Source organism: Apis florea, unplaced genomic scaffold (assembly GCF_048593485.1).
Source record: "Apis florea isolate Af1SG1 unplaced genomic scaffold, ASM4859348v1 contig_3170_pilon, whole genome shotgun sequence".
Lineage (NCBI taxonomy): Eukaryota > Metazoa > Arthropoda > Insecta > Hymenoptera > Apidae > Apis > Apis florea.
Genome location: NW_028256714.1, coordinates 1,132,327 through 1,151,549, shown reverse-complemented (window position 1 = coordinate 1,151,549; position 19,223 = coordinate 1,132,327). Strand labels below are relative to the sequence as shown.

At 31.7% G+C, this 19,223-nt stretch overlaps 2 protein-coding genes and 1 long non-coding RNA gene across 5 annotated transcripts in view; 1 reads left to right on the top strand and 2 right to left on the bottom strand.

Annotated features, from left to right (window-relative positions):
* Positions 1 to 9,863: 9,863 nt before the first annotated feature.
* Positions 9,864 to 13,280, bottom strand: LOC147657342 (uncharacterized). The gene is made up of 3 exons (XR_015292610.1): positions 13,134 to 13,280; positions 10,653 to 11,055; positions 9,864 to 10,323 (listed from the first exon to the last, which is right to left on the bottom strand). It is a non-coding gene; the product is annotated as an uncharacterized LOC147657342 (long non-coding RNA).
* A 100-nt stretch (positions 13,281 to 13,380) lies between these two features.
* Positions 13,381 to 16,942, top strand: LOC100869744 (MAPK regulated corepressor interacting protein 2). 2 transcript variants are annotated; one of them, XM_003692981.4, is made up of 4 exons: positions 13,381 to 13,613; positions 14,619 to 14,731; positions 14,824 to 14,949; positions 15,027 to 16,942. In XM_003692981.4, exons 1-4 carry the CDS (start codon positions 13,609 to 13,611, stop codon positions 15,101 to 15,103), a joined length of 321 nt encoding a protein of 106 aa, XP_003693029.1. In that variant the 5' UTR covers positions 13,381 to 13,608; the 3' UTR covers positions 15,104 to 16,942. The 2 variants fall into 2 exon arrangements, with proteins under 2 accessions (XP_003693029.1, XP_086766342.1); XM_086910216.1 differs by lacking the exon at positions 13,381 to 13,613 and adding an exon at positions 13,821 to 14,533.
* Positions 15,982 to 19,223, bottom strand: part of LOC100869943 (uncharacterized) — a 25,805-nt gene continuing 22,563 nt past the window's right edge. Inside the window, exon 6 of one of the 2 annotated variants that reach the window (XM_003692983.4) lies at positions 15,982 to 17,636. In XM_003692983.4, coding sequence (XP_003693031.3) covers positions 16,875 to 17,636 — 762 coding nt within the window. In that variant the 3' untranslated portion in view covers positions 15,982 to 16,874. The remainder of the gene's footprint in view (positions 17,637 to 19,223) is intronic. The other variant, XM_086910215.1, reaches the window with a different exon arrangement.

Sequence of the window (19,223 nt, the reverse complement as noted above, 5' to 3'; positions counted from 1 at the left end):
GATCAAAAGTAATTGCACGTTTCGATCTGTTTGCGACCGTTCTAATTACAATGATCGTTTTCACAAGACTGAAATAAGACGGAAATGTTTGTACGCGTTGGAGAATTGGAGCGGAATATCGATTCGAAACTTGCAAAGGTATAAACGCGTTCGCGCCTATTGACGTGCGTCACGAGGATCTCCTGCCGCGTCTCTAATAACGTGTCGTGCACGCGACACGAATCCAATATACACATCGAATGCTCAATCTTGATTATCGATAAATCGTTACGTTCCAACGATCGAAACGATCCAATTAAACGATTTAGAAAAAGAGGGGGAAGAAAAATTCTGGATAAAGGACACGTAAGTTTTCAGTACGTATCGATCGATTCAAAGGCAGCTGCGTTTGAACAGAATCGAGAATAAAGCGGGAGAAGGTTGAATGGAATCGAATTATCGATTCTCGTGTAAACGACTTTTACAAATGTGAAGTAACGAGGCGGGTATGCGGGCGTTGCGAAAGGGGAAATCTTTATTCAACCATCGTCCGGATTCCAGAGGTGTTGTTCCTTATCGTTTCTTGCTTCGTTCGTTCGACTTGTTGAATCGTCGAATTCAAAGATTATTTTTCGATATATATATATTTTCTAGTTTATTATTTCGGTCGGTCTCTGACGAATTTTTTCAATCAAAATTTTAAATTCGAATTCGAATTCGTCAGCTCGATATAAATTCCCTGATTTCTAAATATCACAATATAATTTAGCTACGAAAGGATCACATTGTTCTTACTTGTAACGATATCCTTTGCCCCTTCTATATCAAATATACGATTTGCGTCATACGATGTTGCCCGGCAAAATATCAGCTGACGCGAAAATTACATATTTGCTAATTCAACTCGATCAATTTCAAAACTGCTCGAAACATGCCAACCCATTATTTGCTCGAAATTAATAATCCTTCTCGTTCCATCCATCTGAAACCGCCTAAAAATCCTCGAATCTCGTCGAATTTATCTTTCGTAAGAAGTCAAAGTTCGAAAAGATGAGGGAAAAATTGCAGGAGCAGCTAGAAACGGAACTGAAAACGGTCAGAGTTGATCAAATTCGTCTTTCCTCCTCCTCAAGACTTTTCCTCGGCGGTGTAACGTTTCCAGGTCGAGAGACGACGGAGCATTAACAATCGATTGTCGTCGGCTCGCGAACCTGGATGAAGGTGTCGACAATCAGCCGAGGAATTCTCCCAATCTTCTCCCTCGATGCCCCATTTCTTCTCGCCTCATTGATCTTTGGCGTCTCCTCGAGACCGATCCAGATTACGATCGCGATTAAAAACCGTGAATGTAAGATTATCCTTCGAATTTCTTCGATTCCAACAATTTTACTCGCCTCGTCTCGCGCTTTATTTAACGATGAATCATTGAGCGATGCAATTTATAAAGCGAGAGATTTGTTGTTAGAATCCATCCAAGTTTCGGGTGAAATCTACGTGAAATCGAGTATCGATGTTCTTTTTTTAATATTTTTTTATCAGATAAATATTATCGTGCGAATAAACGTTTCTCTCTTTCTCGCTCTTTGTCGACAAGTTCAATAAATGTTATCGCGATTTTTCCGCTTCCACTTTCGATACGGGCGGTTCGTTTTATCAGAATTTATTCACTCGAAGACAACAGATGGCTCGATAAGCCAGTTAATCGAGCCGGGAAAGGGGAGGGTTAATGGAGTTTGTTTTTATACCAAACAACTTCTTTTTCTATATCTAAATTCACGTTTGCTTCAAGAATTTTCCCTTGCCGTTTCAACGAAGCGATTCTATCGCTCTTGAAAATAATAGAAGACTTTTTTTTAAGAGAAAAAAAGTCTATCTTTCTATCGCATTATCCGCGTTTCTCGATTAACAACGTTAAACGAGAGTCAAAGAAGAGCTATAAAAATTCATTAACGCGATGTTAAATCTGGCAAGACGTTCCGTGATTTTGGGCGCTTTGACAGAGAAAAAAAAAAGAAGGAATTATTCGCGAAAACGTTTGAAATTAATTCCGATCGTCGAGATAATTCTATCGTTTGCGCAGAAATTGGCTCGAAGTGTCGCCGATGATCTACTGCTGATTCACAGATTGTCCTCGAATTTCAATCGAATTAAATTCCCACCGATGAACTTTGTGCTGTTGATGAAGTTTGTGCCGCAGTTTGATTGATAATCTCATTTTCACCCGTTTGTACATCAACATCAGTCTTTGACGACACTTTGAGCTTTATTTTTTTTTATCGGAATCCTCGTAATTCTAACAACGGAGCTTGCCAAGTTTCTACTTCTCGATATGTTCTTGTTTTTAAGATATTTACAGATCTTGTTGAATCTCATTTAATCAATCGATTAAAACGAGAGATATCGTTGAGAAATATCGTTTTTTTCACGTGGATCTGGTCATCGAGCGGAGGAAATGAATGGAGGAATATTTCCAACAAAATTTAAAAATGAACTTGCAACTTCCAATCGAATAACGCCCACGCATTATTTCATTCCTTTCCGAGTTAAACACAGTTAACAGAGTTGAGTTTAAGGACGTCTCAAATTCAGCCTGCCTTCGAGCAGCCTCCCTTAAAGTTAACTGTGTAAGTTGAAGTTTTGTTCGAGAAATTCGTCGTAATCACAGGATTGCGATAATCATTTCTACCTAAACACACACATGTGTATATAATTACTTTATTTCATTATGAACTTCCAAACCGAAAGCCTTTGAACAATTTAAACAATTCTGAACAATTCGCGTTAATCGGGCCAACGTTCCAATTTTCATTCTGGATGGATTGATATTTCTCGAAATTAATAATTTTCAAATTTGCTTGACAAATTTTTTCTTCATCCCCCCTCCCCCCAGTTTTAAACAACAATCGCTCGTATCGATCGCGTTCGATTCTCTCCCCATTTTCTCGATGCCATAGAATCGAAGATTAATTAACGAGATACTAGTCGGTTTGAGTCGTACACGCGCTTGTATAAATGAGTTATTAACGCGAATGAAACTAAAGCTGGATAGAGGATGTCTTGTTGTACCCGATGCTCTTTTCGAGAACCGTGAACATTGTCGTATTGATATCTCGCGATGCGACGATTTTTATAAACGTAAAAATCTGAAATGATTACGAAAAATCGAGAAATTATTCTTCGTGTATGTAATAAAAACGTTAAACGAAATTACTGCAACAAGGAGCTTATAGTTGCTGAGAAAATTTGCATATCGTTGCAGGCTCCGTAACCAATCTACTTGCGAAGCGTGTCTCTTGTAAGTGCAACAAAGAAGATTTTGAAAACAATAATGATCGCGTATGAAAGAAAATAGCAGCGCATAGTTTCGAATGAAAATTTTCTTGAAAACTGTTCTGCGAACGATCTTGCTCTCTTCGTTTAATATGCAAATTGGATATGCACTCTCGTTAAAAAAAAAAAAAAAGAAATATTGCTTCGAGGTAAGGAAGGAAGCGTTTAAAAAAACTATTTGTACACATCCTTCTCGACGAGAAATGTTTATTCCACGGATGTTTGAATTCACGCGATTCGAATGTTGGAGGAGGAAAGGGAAAAAGTTGCGGTGGTTTCGACTCGAGAGATACTCGAGAGTTGGAGTTAATTCGAGAAGCGGGCGGGACTTAAGAGATTAGACAAATTTGAAGAAATAGCAAGTTGCATCTCAAGTAACGAGAACCGCGCAAACAAAACCTAATTATCCAACCGGGACGAGTTGAATGGAATAACGAATCGCGTTAAGAAAAGAAAACACGAAGCGAATTACATCGTTTCCACGCTCGAAACTTCGATAATTTTTCGAATGTGTAGCGACAAATAATTGCCAAACGAAGTTAAAGAAAATCAATCGAAAATAAATTGAAGTAAACTTTATTCGAGATTTTTCAACGTGTTTGAAACGTTACTGCTCGAGGAATCTTAGAAGTGCTGCGAAACACAAAGGCGAGAAAAAATTGTATTCTATATTTTAAACGATTAGAGACAAACGTTATGCGTCTTTCAACTGTACTTTCTGGAAACGATATTTCAATTCGAACGGAAAATAATCCTTTCCAGGGGTGATGCATCGTTGTTTACCTAACCGCAATAATCTTATTTTCCCCGTAATTTTCGTGTCAGCGTACGTTCTCACGTATATACGAGGGTGAAGAAAATGGTGGCATGAAGTTGGAATAAATTTTTCGCGTACACGTGTGTCACGTTGGCCGGGTTGAAAATGCGCGGTTACTACTCGACTCGACTGTGAATACGAAAAAAGGGTTGAGAGAGGGAAGGAAGGGAGGGGAAAGTGGCGTAATCCCTTCGACCGACATTTCCACGTTCTCGAGTTTGACTCATCAATGAGCGCTTCCGAGATCTTTCTCCACTTAATCCTGAGAACCGTGTTTCACCCCCCTCGTTTAACCCAGCGTTTCGAAAGTGTGTCGAATTCCGATGTTTGAACTTTGTCACAACGACGCCTCTTTGCAATTTCTTTGCTCGATGAAATTTAATAATCATATGTATATATCGAAAGCTCTGCTTCGAATTGAAATTCAATTAATAATTTCCAGGCGCGAATGACTCGAGCCTGGAGAGTTGAGTCGAAAGTTTTATTATCGAACGAGGCAAAACTTATCTGACGCGCGTTAAACGATAATTTACGAGTTTGATGTGTGTATATATATATATATATATTTTTTTTTTTCAATAACTTCGAGAATTTTTTAACGAATTTTCAACGATACGAAGTTTTTAAAAAGTTAATATACAGGCGAGACTTGGCCTGTTTTTAAAAATTTAAAAATGCCCCTCGTCCTCGTTCCAATCTCGCGGCGATACGCCGTTATCGCGTTGGACGAGTTTGAAAACTTTCAGATAACGCGAATATCGAGGGTTACGAGATAAGAGGCACGAGACGATTCGTCATAAATGTCGGATGGCTACTCACGGAATTAAATGGAGAGCTGAAGATCTCTTCTTTTCCAGGTGAAAAATATCGGATGAGTGATGGGGGGCATCGATGGATTTCTTCTTCGTAGAAGGGATCGTATGCAGGCTGGAAAGGATAAGATCATATTTAGATTAAAACGAAAGCTGCGATTCGATCTTTCCTAATTTTATCGATACAATTCAAGGAGTAAATATTTTCAACAATGATAAAGTAAGTTTTCTTTGAAAATTTTGTCCCAAATATTTCAACGAATTCACGATTACAATATTATAATCTTGTATTCTATAATTGTTATACGATCGTTACAGAGAGGTGCGTTTTCTAGTAAAAAAAATAAGAATTATTAAACGTGTGCCCTTGCAAATCTCGACAAAATTTCTCCGTTAATCGATAAGTAGCGACACAGGTATCGTACCCCTAATACAATATTTACGCCGCTGTCTGTTCTAATTATGGAAATGTACAGCTATAATTAGTCCTCCTGGTTTAACTATCGATGAACACGCACTACGTGTCCACTTGTATTCACAGCGATAAAACCTTTTTCCTTCGTGAATATTTTTTTATCTTTTTTCCTTTTTCTTTTCTTTTTTTTTTTTTTACACGCGACCTGATAATACCGACTTATAAGATTCGCTTCCACGATTCTTTACGTACGAATGGAATGATAATTTTGTAGAACTTGATTACTTTCTTCTTTTTATATATATATGATGATTCTAATTAAAATAAATAATTCCACGCAACGTTTCATTTTTCACGTGAAATTCGTGTCATTTGGCGATAAAACAATAAAAGCTACGCTATTAAAAATGATTGGAAATCGGATAATTTTAGAAATTTTGTAAAAAAAAATTTCCCTTCCCAATATAGTGGTTCTCGACGAGGAATTCTTTTGACGTCAAGCAGTAATTATCTTCGATTGAACGGAAGAACAGGCGATTAAAATTACCAAAGGCAAAAATAACGAATTATTTTTACTTGATATTCGAATTCGATGAATATTCAACGCGTTTGTTTCAACATTTTTCTCGCGTTTCGTAAAAATAGAATAATAATATCGTAAACGCGTTTATTTTCGATTCGAAATCGCATGGCATCGGTGATGATAATTATATCACGTGGCAAAACTCGTGGTTGCGAAGAGCAAGAGAGAAGGAATTTAGCCATGGTCTGGCCATCGAAAAATCTGTTCGATCCGTTCGGGTTTGCTGACCGGAAGAAATATTTCGGTGTCTTTTTTTCCCCTCGATCTTCCGCGCCGATGGAAATCTGACAGATTCAAAGAGGCAGCACGGGAAAAATGGTAAAAATATTTCGTTCCAACGGCGGAGAAACTTCCTTTCACAAGAGATCGCAACACATCGCTCGTTGCGTTTCCTCTTCACTTGCTGTGCCTCTTCATTCATTACTCGATCGAATACCTCGAACCGATTTTAACTCTTTCGATTTTAATCTGGCGAAGAAAAACGAGCTCGTGGCGGAAAAAAATCAATTCTTCGAACGGTTGAATATGAATTGCTCGTTTATGTTTTCGATCGTTGTGAATTGTCAAGTTGTAAAGAATAGAAAAATGTAGCTGCTTGAAAAAATTGAGAGGAAAACAAGATCGAATTAGTTTCTCTACATCTAGTACGATTGAACGAATAATTCGATTAATTTCTCTTGCAAAGAGTACAATTATTGATTCGAAGGGGAGGGGAAAAAAGAAAAGAACGCTTGCTAAAACGCTTAAATATATATACACCGTTAAAAAAATCTCTCTGTATTTTCTGTTTCGATGCACAGCGATTTACAAGCGAAATACGTTCGGGGATGCTAATGAAATTCGTTTCTCGTGCTTTCACATTAGTTTGACCGCTAATTGGCTTTGAAACTACTGGATACCCGCTAACTCACTTTTTAAGAGTCGAGGGAGGCTTGAAGGCATAAATAAGAAATTACCAACGAAAAATGAATCATCTCGATGATTTAAAACAAATTTATGAAATATCGACGACATAAAACGGGGAAAATTTAATAGTTGAACTTAAGAATAAAGTTAATCGAATCATGAAGATCGAATCAACTAACAACAAATCGCTAGAATAAATAAATGTTGTTCGATCGTCCACTATTCAACTAATTACTTTTCCAACGGATTAATATCCAACTCTGATCGACAATTATCCTTGTTTCCAGTACACTTTGTCTCGAGCCACTTTGTTTTAGAAAAAAAAAAAAAAAAAAAATAAAACAAATCAGCTGTTTCCTGCACAAACCACGCGTGTATTCATTTTATATTTTAACGCGTCTCCTCTTCGGAGGATAACGGAGCAATTTTTATTGGCCGTGGTGAAACAATGGCGGCGCGTTTCCACTCGTTTCAGTTCAGGTTCAGAATTCAGAGCGTGGAGGAACAAAGGAGGAGGAAGGGGAGGATGGAAGAAACGGAGAAAAATAAGGGGCGAGAAAGGGAGGAATCGGGAAGATGCCAAGCACACGGCGTGTACGCGCGCGTGTATGTGTGTGTATCGAGTATCGCGTATCGGAAATCGATGTTTCGAGCGCCTGTTGCCTCTCTGCATCCACGTTTGTTTGATTTCGGGTAAGCGCGCGACTCTCGCGATTTTTATAATTTCTGAGGAAAGGTTTTCTATTTTTTTTTTTCTTTTTTTTTTATTTTTTTGAATATTGAAATTCGATTTTGCTCCCTTTTCTTTTTCCGAGCGATATATGATTCCCCGTGCCATCTTTGATCAATTCGTTTCGCACGTTTTAAAATGTTACGAAAATGTAATACGATCGATCGTAGGATCGTACAATTTATTCGAATGATACAGCCTCGAGATATACAATGTAATACGTTGGAATATCGTTAAAGAGATCCATTCAGGCGGAAATTTTTATTTCGTTATTGCCGATTCCTTATCGATTCGTGGATATTGTGCACCGGTTATATATAGGTTAGATTACATAATAATATAATAATTCATTCTGTAACCAATTTCCTGTGCCCTAACCACAATTCCACAATCGTGTGTGTACATAAACCTAAGCGGCTGAATTATAGTCCTGTTAAATTAAACATAAACATTGGTGAAATTAATAATAATAGTAACAATATAGGAGGAGATATTCGACGAAGGAACATCTCTTGCTTGTCCCCTCGTTCTTTTCGTTAAAGAAAAGATTGTTTCGAACATGTTATGCATATTTAGAGATATTTTCGACTGCACTCTAAAAAGAATTTCTTTAATATAAATAGTCGTCGTATTATTGGTCGCTGTGAATATTCTGGTGTTTAATTGCTTCAATTATAGGAGAATACGTGGAATAATACGAATTGATTGAAAGCGTGAGATTCGTGAATGTTACGTAACAAGAAACTATTTATGGCATTTTGATCTATTCACGGATAATTCGAACCGTCGTAATATCTGCGGAAACAAAAATTTAATAAAAAAAAGAAACAGAAATTCTCTATTTATGTGACATAATATCTTGTTTTATTTATTATTATTTTTAACAAGGGCCAAAAATAACGAAAAATTACGTTAATTGCAAAACAACGAACAAATTGAATCATCTTTATGCTATATAATTTTTATATTTTTAAATGACGCCTTGGAATCGTTTTAAATTTTTAAAATTGATAAATTCAAAATCGCTCTTGTTCCCTATTTTACCAAAACGAGAAAACGGTTCTATTTTAATCAGAGTTTTAAAGCGAATTCGAGTGTTACTCGAAGAGAGTCAATAAAGCTGTACGAACGTTCAAAGCCGTGTTGTTGCCGTGTCGATTCTGGCCATACGTGGTCGAATGGATAGAGCGAAGATAATCCAGGCTAAATTATTTTGGGCAAAAGGAACCGCAAACCGCCATCAATCAGACTACGTATTTATCGTAACAACAGCCTATACAGACGAAATTATGTGCCATACCATTATATATTATACGCTATTATTACTGTTTATTATATCATAACGTTATTTGATCTCATTATATTGTTACTTTGATATCATGGTGTTCACAATTATTGCTTTACACGCGTTTATTTGTTCAACAACAATCTCGTTGAATTGATCAATTATTTTCAACATTTTTCACGTATTTATGTTTATCATCTCTCGCATGCTCAAATCCGCGTTAATAAATTGGCGCGTATGTGATAAATCAAGTGGAGATTGTGGTTTAAAAATCAATTATACACGATAATCTTTTTTTACAAAATTACATTACACGGAGAACATCGTTAAATCCATAATTTATGAAGTGCATTAACTACTTCATAAATCTGTTATAATCATCTTAATTATATTGCTTATTCATCGTAAAACAAATGCATGTAACGATTATGAGAATTTTATTAATAAAATTTTCACGTTAGATAGATTGGTTGCTTATTAAAAGTAACAGTAATTGAATTTCCAAGAGCAATTTCTCTCAAGAATATTCCTACAGAATAATGTAATTAATTCTACAATAATTCTTGGATAAATGTGAAGAATAAAAGAGAAGAAAATTTACTGAAAATTTATCCGCTTACATAATTTCTTTATCCTGAATTACACTGAATTTAACCCAACACAATGCCAAACCTATGTTTCGACCGTCCCGTTTCACCAGAAGTTATCCTCAACGGATGAACTTCTGTTCGACTAATAGAATTTCTGATGCGCTTTCCTTTCTAATGAGACACTATTAAATTATCCTGTTATCAGTTTGTCATAACAGTAAAAGTTTCGGTATCATACGGAACAATCATACGATTAAAAGTTATCCATCCATATTATACGGTTATTTAAAAAGATTCATTTCGTGTGCGATATTTCATAAAACCCGTGAAATATCGAACAAGAATGAAAACAGAACGCTTTTTTATCGACGAATGTTCATCTTCCGTTGGTAAAATTTATTAAACGTAATCTGTTATTACGTTAAAAAAGTTTTATTAGATCATTATCAAACAATACAGATCGTATTAAAAATATTTCCGCGTAACAATAATTTTGTATACAAAATTATCAAATTATTATCTCTGTGGATAATAATCAGTAATAATAAAAATTTTATCAAGACCGCGTATGTTATTAATGATTATCGAGAGATTTCGTTTAATTTCATCGTGAATTCGACGATATTTTGCCACTTTATTGATGCAATCGATTTTCAAATGGCCGGAAATGAGCTTGTGTATTGACACACATGCGCGCGCGCGCGTCAGTTATGGCCCATTTAGGTCAACTGCCTGTTGTGTAGTAGTGCACAATAATAACATTGCCGATGCCACTTGAGTCCGTTAGACTCATTGTCTTCGAGGATTATGGGGATTCGTCGTTGATAGGGATTTTCTTGCTATTCCGCGTTGTTATTATCATGTCCCTTTTCTCCACTACGATTCGTCAAAAGAACATCGAGTTACCATTGGTACAACAAGGTTTGAATATACAAAAGATAATAGAAATTTGATATTTAATTCTGACAAGCGTCTAATAAAAACTTTCATTTTGTTCGAGGTTAAATATACGATCGGATTATTCGTGATTTACAATGAACAAGAATGTATAAATAAAGGGATTTGGATTATACATCCACGTTCATAAATATTGAGATGCTTAAATATATTGGAATGTAAAGCAAATCTCGGAAAAGATTAAAAAAAGAAAAAAACGATGAGAATTATAATAATATATTAGGATATATAAAAATTAACAAACATACCGAATAATATTATAAATTGTTTAAAATGTCATAATCGGTTTTCATTTTTCTCCATCGTAATTTTAATTTCACAAGCACGAAATATTTAATCAAAGTTCCATATAAAATATTTAAGATCCTTCGAAAATTGAAATTGTGCATAATTCACGTTTTTTCACAGTTTATTCACTTAAATATGTATCTCTTTTATCATCGGTTCACCGTGAACCTTGAAGAATAATTTGATATCGACGAACGCTATCCCTAATATTAATCAAATCGATACGTCTGATCGTTGTCATTTAAGATGAGTAACGTATAGTTTTGCTATCTCCTACGATGCAATCACAAAGGGTGACAAGGATCCTTTGAAATGGTATTGAACGTCAGGATTGCAGAAATAGACCAGTAGGCCTTTGGTTAACTGAAAGTGAAACGCAGCCAAATGAAATCGTGGCGATGGTTCCAGCGATACGTGGATATATCGAGGCCACGTTATAGTATTGTCAAATATAACCCGACACGCTATCGTATATTTTAAGGAATAATGTCCAAGATAATAACGTCACGAGTGTTTCAGATAAATGCCCAAAATGTTTTAGGAGTCTTTCGCGTTTCGAAAGATATTCGTACGAAATAAATTCTCACCGTGGAGAAATGATCATTTTTTTTTTTTTTTTTAATCCCAGATTTATCCGAGATATTCTTTTCTTTTTTATCCTACTTTTAATTGAATAACTCTGTTAAAAATATATTTACTCAGGCAATATGGGATAATTTGAAAAAGTTTTCCCATTAATACTTGATCAACTTGGTAAATTTTTTTGTAAACTATTTTTAAAAAGTTTTTCATCAATAGTCTCTTTATTAAAAACTTAATTAGCACGTATATACTGATTCTCAGGATTTAATAAAATCTACAAGAAATTTTAACGTAGTTCATTCTTGCTACATATAATAATAATTCGAAAACTAGAATCTGTTATACATAAAGCAAAATGTTGATAAACAATAATGCTTTTGATATATATTTCAAATTTATTAAGATCAGTTAAAAGAGAACTAATCAACAGATTGCAATCAACACCTTTAATTTTATACCAGATTTATCAGAATATATTTGATCGAATCACTGATCTTTCCTTTCACAACAAGGACATAGAAAAAAATATGATTTCGATTAAAAGATTTGATAATAAAAAATTAAACATGACAATGAAATTATTAATTCTCTTTTATAATATATATTTCATTCTATAATTAAAATTAAATTAAACATTTCAATATTTTTATATTTATAATTTTTAGCATTTATTTATAATTTTAGAAATTATTTTTCAATAATTTTTAATCAGATATATATATAGATAGAAAACAGGGTATATTCAATTCGGCGTTATTTTATTTACGAGTTCTATTCTTGAAATCTATTTCGTAGAATAAATGTGTCTAAAGATGTGTGTAAACACTTTTCCATTGGTGCTTTCATCAATATGCTAATTGGTTAGAGAAAAAATTACTAACCAATCAGCATTAAGTTCTTTTTCGACTTTTGGAAATTTGGCAATGCAGCAAAATTTCCTTCACAAGTCTACCTGACCATCAGATTTTACAATTATTCGAAAGAAAATGATTTATGGTATCGATGATTTATAGTACAGTAATTACCGAAACCATCCAAAAATTTTTGAAAAATATGTATTGTACTATTTATCCATGTTAACGGTTTCTTTAAAAATTTCAATGCCCTAAACTATACTATACTAGTCATTTGTACGATCGATGTATTTTATTATAATTGCTACATCATTAAAAATATTAACTTATTAAAATAATATTTCATTTTTGACCTTCTTTTTGTAACGAAATTATTTTTCAATATTGTACATTATTTTTAGACAAATAATTATACGCATAGCAACTTATATTACGTATATTTTATATTAAGTTACGTTGCAAATTTTTCGAAATTTTAAAGTCGAGAAATATTATTTTAAGTGCAAAACTTATCGTAAAGTCGACATTTTTATGGCAAAATTGTCAGCTTGAAAAATGACGACTCTTATCGCAAATATCTATCATCGAATACATTATTGTAATAAATGAAATATAAGAGCATATTTTTTTAGAAATATGTAATTTTTTTCAAAGTTTTATGCAGAAAGATAATATACTATATTTTTTTATTTTTTGATTGATTTGATCTTCTAATTGATCGAAATATCGTATGTATACGTATACTTATCTTGTTAAACAATATATTTAATTATAGGTTATTTTGTTCAATAAAATTTTGATATATGTAATGAAATATTTAATTGCGTATAATATTTTTATATTATTTTGTTTGAAATTTTGATTAATAAATGAATAACGATATATAATTTATTATTTGTACCTTATCTGATCATATTATAATTATTGAGATATAAGATGAGATCATATCATATCTTTATTAGATTAGATAAATTAGGATTAAAAATGTAATTGAAAAACATTTACCGAAAAGATTACATTGAAAGATGACATATAATTTCTTGATATCACATTTTTCATTTCAATATTGATATTTCAAACTGCATATTTTGCAAAATTTCACACACTTTTATACCACTGCACAATTCAAATAACATAATTACAAATGGCGTCTAAGAAACGTTGCAAATTCGCCCCACCTTGTGATCAAATCGTTCAACAGCTTTTATCTTTAGTTCGTATTAAATGTCGCCACTAGTTCCTCCCTCTACATTACCGCTCGAGTTAAATAGTCGACCTATCATTGTTGACAGTTTTCAGGGAAAGCTTCGTGCAGCTGTTACGGGAAACAAACGCTCTTTCTCGTTACAGCTTTTCAACTGTTTATTTTCCGCGGAATATTTATACTTTTGTTCGTAGATAGTGATTAGAAAATTATATAAAATAAATCTATACTAGGCACGAATTTGCGCTGGCGTAAATCATTCATCGAACAGAGAAAATGAGGTATTTATTGTAAAAGTAACTTTCTTTATTCCCGCGTCTCTACATTTTACCATTCTATCGTAACCTCTATCGCATGTGATATTATTTTCTACTTGAATATTAAATTTATTTTTAATCAATTGCCAATGATCCCGTAGTTTTATGATTTATAAAATGAATAATATTAAATAGATAAAGGGAAAAAACAGGCGGGAACAGAATCACAGTAAATGTCATACGAGAACCGCCATTTTCCATTGACATTTTCTCTTCGAAAGTAGACTTTCTATTATTAAATGTTTAGTATATTTTTTAATTCATTGAACATTTTATATATTGTTTTCAATTTTTTCGCAGTAATGATCCACGATTTGTTTTATTAAAGATTTTCAAAGAAAACAATCTTGGGAAAATATATGAGAAATAAATTCTAAATATATACATGTATACGTGGCTTTTCTCTATCAACTATATTTTATTGTACTGACTTTTGTATATTGTAATTTGTTTCTTTTTTTTTTTTTGTAAAATTGTTTATTGCTCATGGATATATAATTATATAGGGTGGATATTAAATAAAATATTATTATGCAAAATGAAAGGTTATATTTTGTGTAGTATATCAAAATGGCGTCCATTTCTTTTCATTGTATAAAGCAACATTCTAAAATCTATATATTATTATACTACATGTCAATAAATTTTAATAAATAAAATCCGCCCGATTTTTATATTTAAATTATTTTATACGTGGTTATAATTGTCTTATTAATTTTTATTAATGCTACGAAACACGAATATATTCATTATTATATTTCGTAGTTGTATTTATTTCAATTGCTATAAAATCGTTAAATCTTAAAATAGAATATACCTACTGAACTTAATACGTCAGTTCAGTAAAAGTCGTGATTGTTAACGTGATAGTTCTTCGTGCTTTGGTAACATATATATATATATATATATGTATATATATATATATTTTTTTATTTAATAATATTTATGATATTATATATTTTTTTATAGTGGTAGATCACAAATGACAACAATGAATGGAAAAAGACCATCTTCAATCCCATCAAGACATCAGTCTGAAACTGTAGCTCAACATTTCGACTTAATTAAGTACATTTATGATTGTAAATATCATATATAATTTTTCTTTGTTAGTTTTTACTTATAAAAAAATTTGATTTACTAATCAAGTTTTATTCATTTCTCTATTTTATAGCATGGAATACAGTATCAAGAGAATTAGATATGTGTCACAATCAACCGCACAGTAATTCTTCTAATTATAGAAATGGAGCATCTGTTACATATTATCAAGAAAGAGAACCAAATCCACAACTAAAAGGTAAATATAATCTTATTGTATATATTAATTTTTGTTATATGTATCGATTTACTGATTAATATTTTTTCCTTTTGTAGATTTCGAGCCATTTAACCTTGAAGCTTGGTGGGGACAACGCGTTGTTCAAAGTATCACTAGAAATGCAAACTCCTAGTGCCAGGCTCAACACATTGATTATAATCGAACATTTTCAAATAGACATAAAAAACAGAAAGGATAAATTCAGAGCTGCCGGAGAAAATTCTTTCTATTTCTAGAAACGATTTATTATATTGAAAAATATATTGAAAAATAAGTGATGGGGAGGAATATAATATAGGTAAAAATAAGTATCTAGCAATCAATTTTGAATCTTTTTTATAACAAAGATAGGATATTAGCAAATAATCAAAGATGATGAAAAAGAAAGAGAAAGGGAAAGAGCAGGGTTATGGAAACATACGTATTAGTATGAAAATGACATTCCTCTAATCTTTTATCGTATTTTAACATAATGTCGCCTTTTCCTGGACCTTTTTACTCATCGTGTTTTTAAAAGTATTTTACATAAAAAACATTGGAACTAAACTGTTTCTGATATTGTCTTTCTAAGATTTGAGATTCAGCGCGATGAATAATTAAGAAATATAGTGCATGCTAAAACTATTTATTTTATTTGCCATAAAGGCAAACATAATTGTAAGAAATAGTTTAAACCAAATTTTCATTGTTACTTAATGAAAAACTTAAAAATAATTCGTCTTTTAATCCTATTGTAATTAAAACTCGAATATAGAATATTGAATTAAAAGCATATGAATTATATATAAATTCTATATATTTCAATCAAAGGAGAAGTATATGTGAAAAAACTGAAGAACTATCTTTTAAGGTTTATGCATATACGTATTTTTCCACGAATTGCATTTCACATTTTTAATAAATTTTTCCATTTGCACATGTGTAATGAAATTGCACTTCTATGTAAAAAAAAAAGAAGGATAATTATGGTTTGAGATTTTTTAAAAAAAAAAAAATTTATTCACGAGAATATAGTGTAGAATGCACCTTTATTTCTAACAGAAAGAAATAAATAAATATTTAATTCTTAATGAAAATAATGTGATAATTATTACGATTTTAAATACAATTAAATCTATACAATTATGTACATTTATTATGTATGTATGTATGTAATGTACATCTGTGCGTGTATAGATATACTGTAAGATTTAACTTACAACATTTTTAACGATTTAAGAAACAATAATGACTAACATTTTTCTAAACTTGTGGACATCTTTACCAATTATTCCTAGCGGTATTTTTTATGTACAATTGAATAGAACAAGTATTATTACATTTATGATAACAAATCTAGTTTGATATTGTTATGCGTTAAAAACATCTTTGTAATGTTAAAAATTCTTGCACTTGAAAGAATGATAAAAATTGTTATGCACAATGCTATTGAGTCAATATCTTGATACGATTTAATTTTTCATTGTTTCTAAACAAATGTGAATCCTTAGTGATCATTGTTTCAACTTGATTTAATGCATTGAGTTTTAAAGTGTTGACAGTTTGTTCCAAATTACAGAGACTTCTCTCTATTGCACGTTTCTCACTATTGAGCATCTATATTTAATTAAAGAATCAAGTTGATATTTTATACCAATCATCATTCTGATGAAATCGATGTACGTTTTTGCAATTGTATTGTACGAAATATAAGTATAATATAAGAAATATAGTATAAACGATTTCATATTTTAGTTTTTGCGACTAATACTTTCGTAGTTTTCGTAATTACGAATCATATTTATAATGAAATTAATTATATATATATATTATTATCGTGATATGAACATAATATACTCTTAGAATGTATTTATAAAAAAAATTAGCATGTATAAAAAATATCTCTTTTATAATTATAAATTTTTTTAACTTTTTTGTAAGATATAATGTATTATTCTTTGTTTAGTAAATAATTTAATTTTTAGATATTCAATTCGAAGTAAAAATTTAAAAATTTTTTCACTCACCGTAACACCGACGTTCAAACGAGAAAACGAATTTATTCCAGTAAACGAAGTTTGCGTAAAGTTGTTGGAAGTTTTTATTTTCATTGTTTGGGTACTGCACGGTACACCAGTTTGTTTGACATTTACAACTGCATGTATATTTTTAAATAATATCAACATTCTGTCTATTGGTGCCTTTTCATAATCTATTTCGTTATCCATAAATTCTAACCTAACCGTTGCCTCGTTGTTATTCAATACTATAGGATATTTAATTTTTATTTCTCGATTAATCGATAATTTGATCACATATTCTTCATATATCGTCCCATTCGAATGAGACTCTATACACAATATCCTTCCACATTTATCGATCATTGTACTCTCGATATCGAAACGCTTTCGATTATCGTTCTTGTAATTGTCAGTTAGTCCGCGCATTTCATTTTCGTCGTGTTCTTTATACTCTTTCGTATAATTATTGTTATTATTCTCGTGAATTAACAAGTTTATGGAGTTTTCTACTGCTGGAACAATATTTTTATCGAATTTTGATAATTCGTATAATAACTTGTCGTTATTATTTCGCGAATTCGTTGCATTTTCTAAAAGCATACGTTCGTGTCGTTCTTCGTGTTCTTTTTCCGGGATTTCATTGTGAGTTTGGTTGAGCATCTGAAACTTTATAAGAAGTTTTTACAAAAAAATAACGAGAAATGTGATACGAAAACATGTGTAGAATTAGAAGAATGAAAATGATTCTTAGTGATAAAGTGTGATTACAAGTTTTTCGTTCGATACACACAAGCATCTGAAACACGAATTCGACGAAATTGCGAAAAATTTCATTTTAAGAAGTTTCCCAAAGGAGAAAACAGGTAAATAAAATTTATATTTTATCAAACATATTCGGAATATCAATTTTTGTAAAAGTGTTACGTTATTTCGTTTTCCCAAAGTGGGTTCGTCTATTTACGATTATGCATGTTCACATCGATGTAAAATTTATGATCAAAAGGGATTTCATATGGAGAAGGGAAAGGTAGAAAGAAATGGAATGTAATTTTTTTCGATGCCATTATTTTATAGCTTATATCATCAGCACCAACATCGCGAATATAAATATTCCTATTATTTTGCATTCACAAAATATCAATTTTACTAATACATATTTTATTTATATATATTCAGATAAGATAGGTAGAAAATTTAAGGAATGAGATTTAAAGAGTGAGATAAATGGAAAAGTTGGTACAAAAATATTCGTCGAAGCTTATTTTTCAAGTTATAAGCAATTTAATTTTATACTTGATAAAGCGAGATGGATAGAAAGGAGGAAAAGAGAGAAACGTCTCTAAGTAGCTCCATCTCGTTCTATCTCTGTCTCGCTTCACCTAGTGTAAAATTAAATTGCTTGTAATTTATTTTATTTTACCTGCTACAATAGTCTCTTAAATTTTTTGCTTCGTTCCAACAACGAATGTATTCATTGCTTAAAATAATTCATAATTTTTCATAAAAATACATTAATTATGACTAAAAAAGGAAGGAAAAAAAAAAAAAAAGGAATATTTTTAATTCCTCTACTCTACTGCATATTTTTCTATCTTTACTTACAATCTAATTAACCATTCCATCCTGATGAATTATTCGGAATGTTTCAAGCGTGTATATTTGCTAAGTCGTTGTAAAATCCAATATTTGTTCTCTAAATTTACAATGATGTATAATTCTAGTTCCTTGTTAAAGACACACTTCGTAAAAATGTAAAATAACGAAAAAAATAGCTTCAACAAAAGAACCACCGGTATTGTTGCCGGAAAAAGGGGACATGCAAATAACCGATTCGATGAAATTTCGAACAAGTCATACGTACGCAATCGTATAACGCGTCCTTTATGGAACTCTAAATTGACTTTTATGGAACATTGGATTGCTTTTATTCTATCGTATTCTACATATGCGATATTTATCAGCCGAAGTATTTTGTATCCAATTGTAACGAAGCGAATGTAGGCAATCTGTTATTCGTTCTTGACGAGAAAATAATAAAAGATTTATTATCGACTAGAATGAAGAAAGATCGACAAACATATCATCTTTTATACTTTCGTATATATCTATATATATATATATATATATATATATATATATATATATATATATATATATATATATATATATATACGGCGAAACAAACATTATAAATCGTTATAAATTATCTGGAAATGAATTTGTATATAATTCATAATAATAGTTCAATGCTAT

Excerpts from the sequence above, each read along its gene's own strand:
- LOC100869744 (XM_003692981.4), top strand. Across the intron at positions 14,732-14,823 it reads AATTAAGTACATTTATGATT|CATGGAATACAGTATCAAGA; the intron begins GTAAATATCATA and ends TCTATTTTATAG. Across the intron at positions 14,950-15,026 it reads ACCAAATCCACAACTAAAAG|ATTTCGAGCCATTTAACCTT; the intron begins GTAAATATAATC and ends TTCCTTTTGTAG.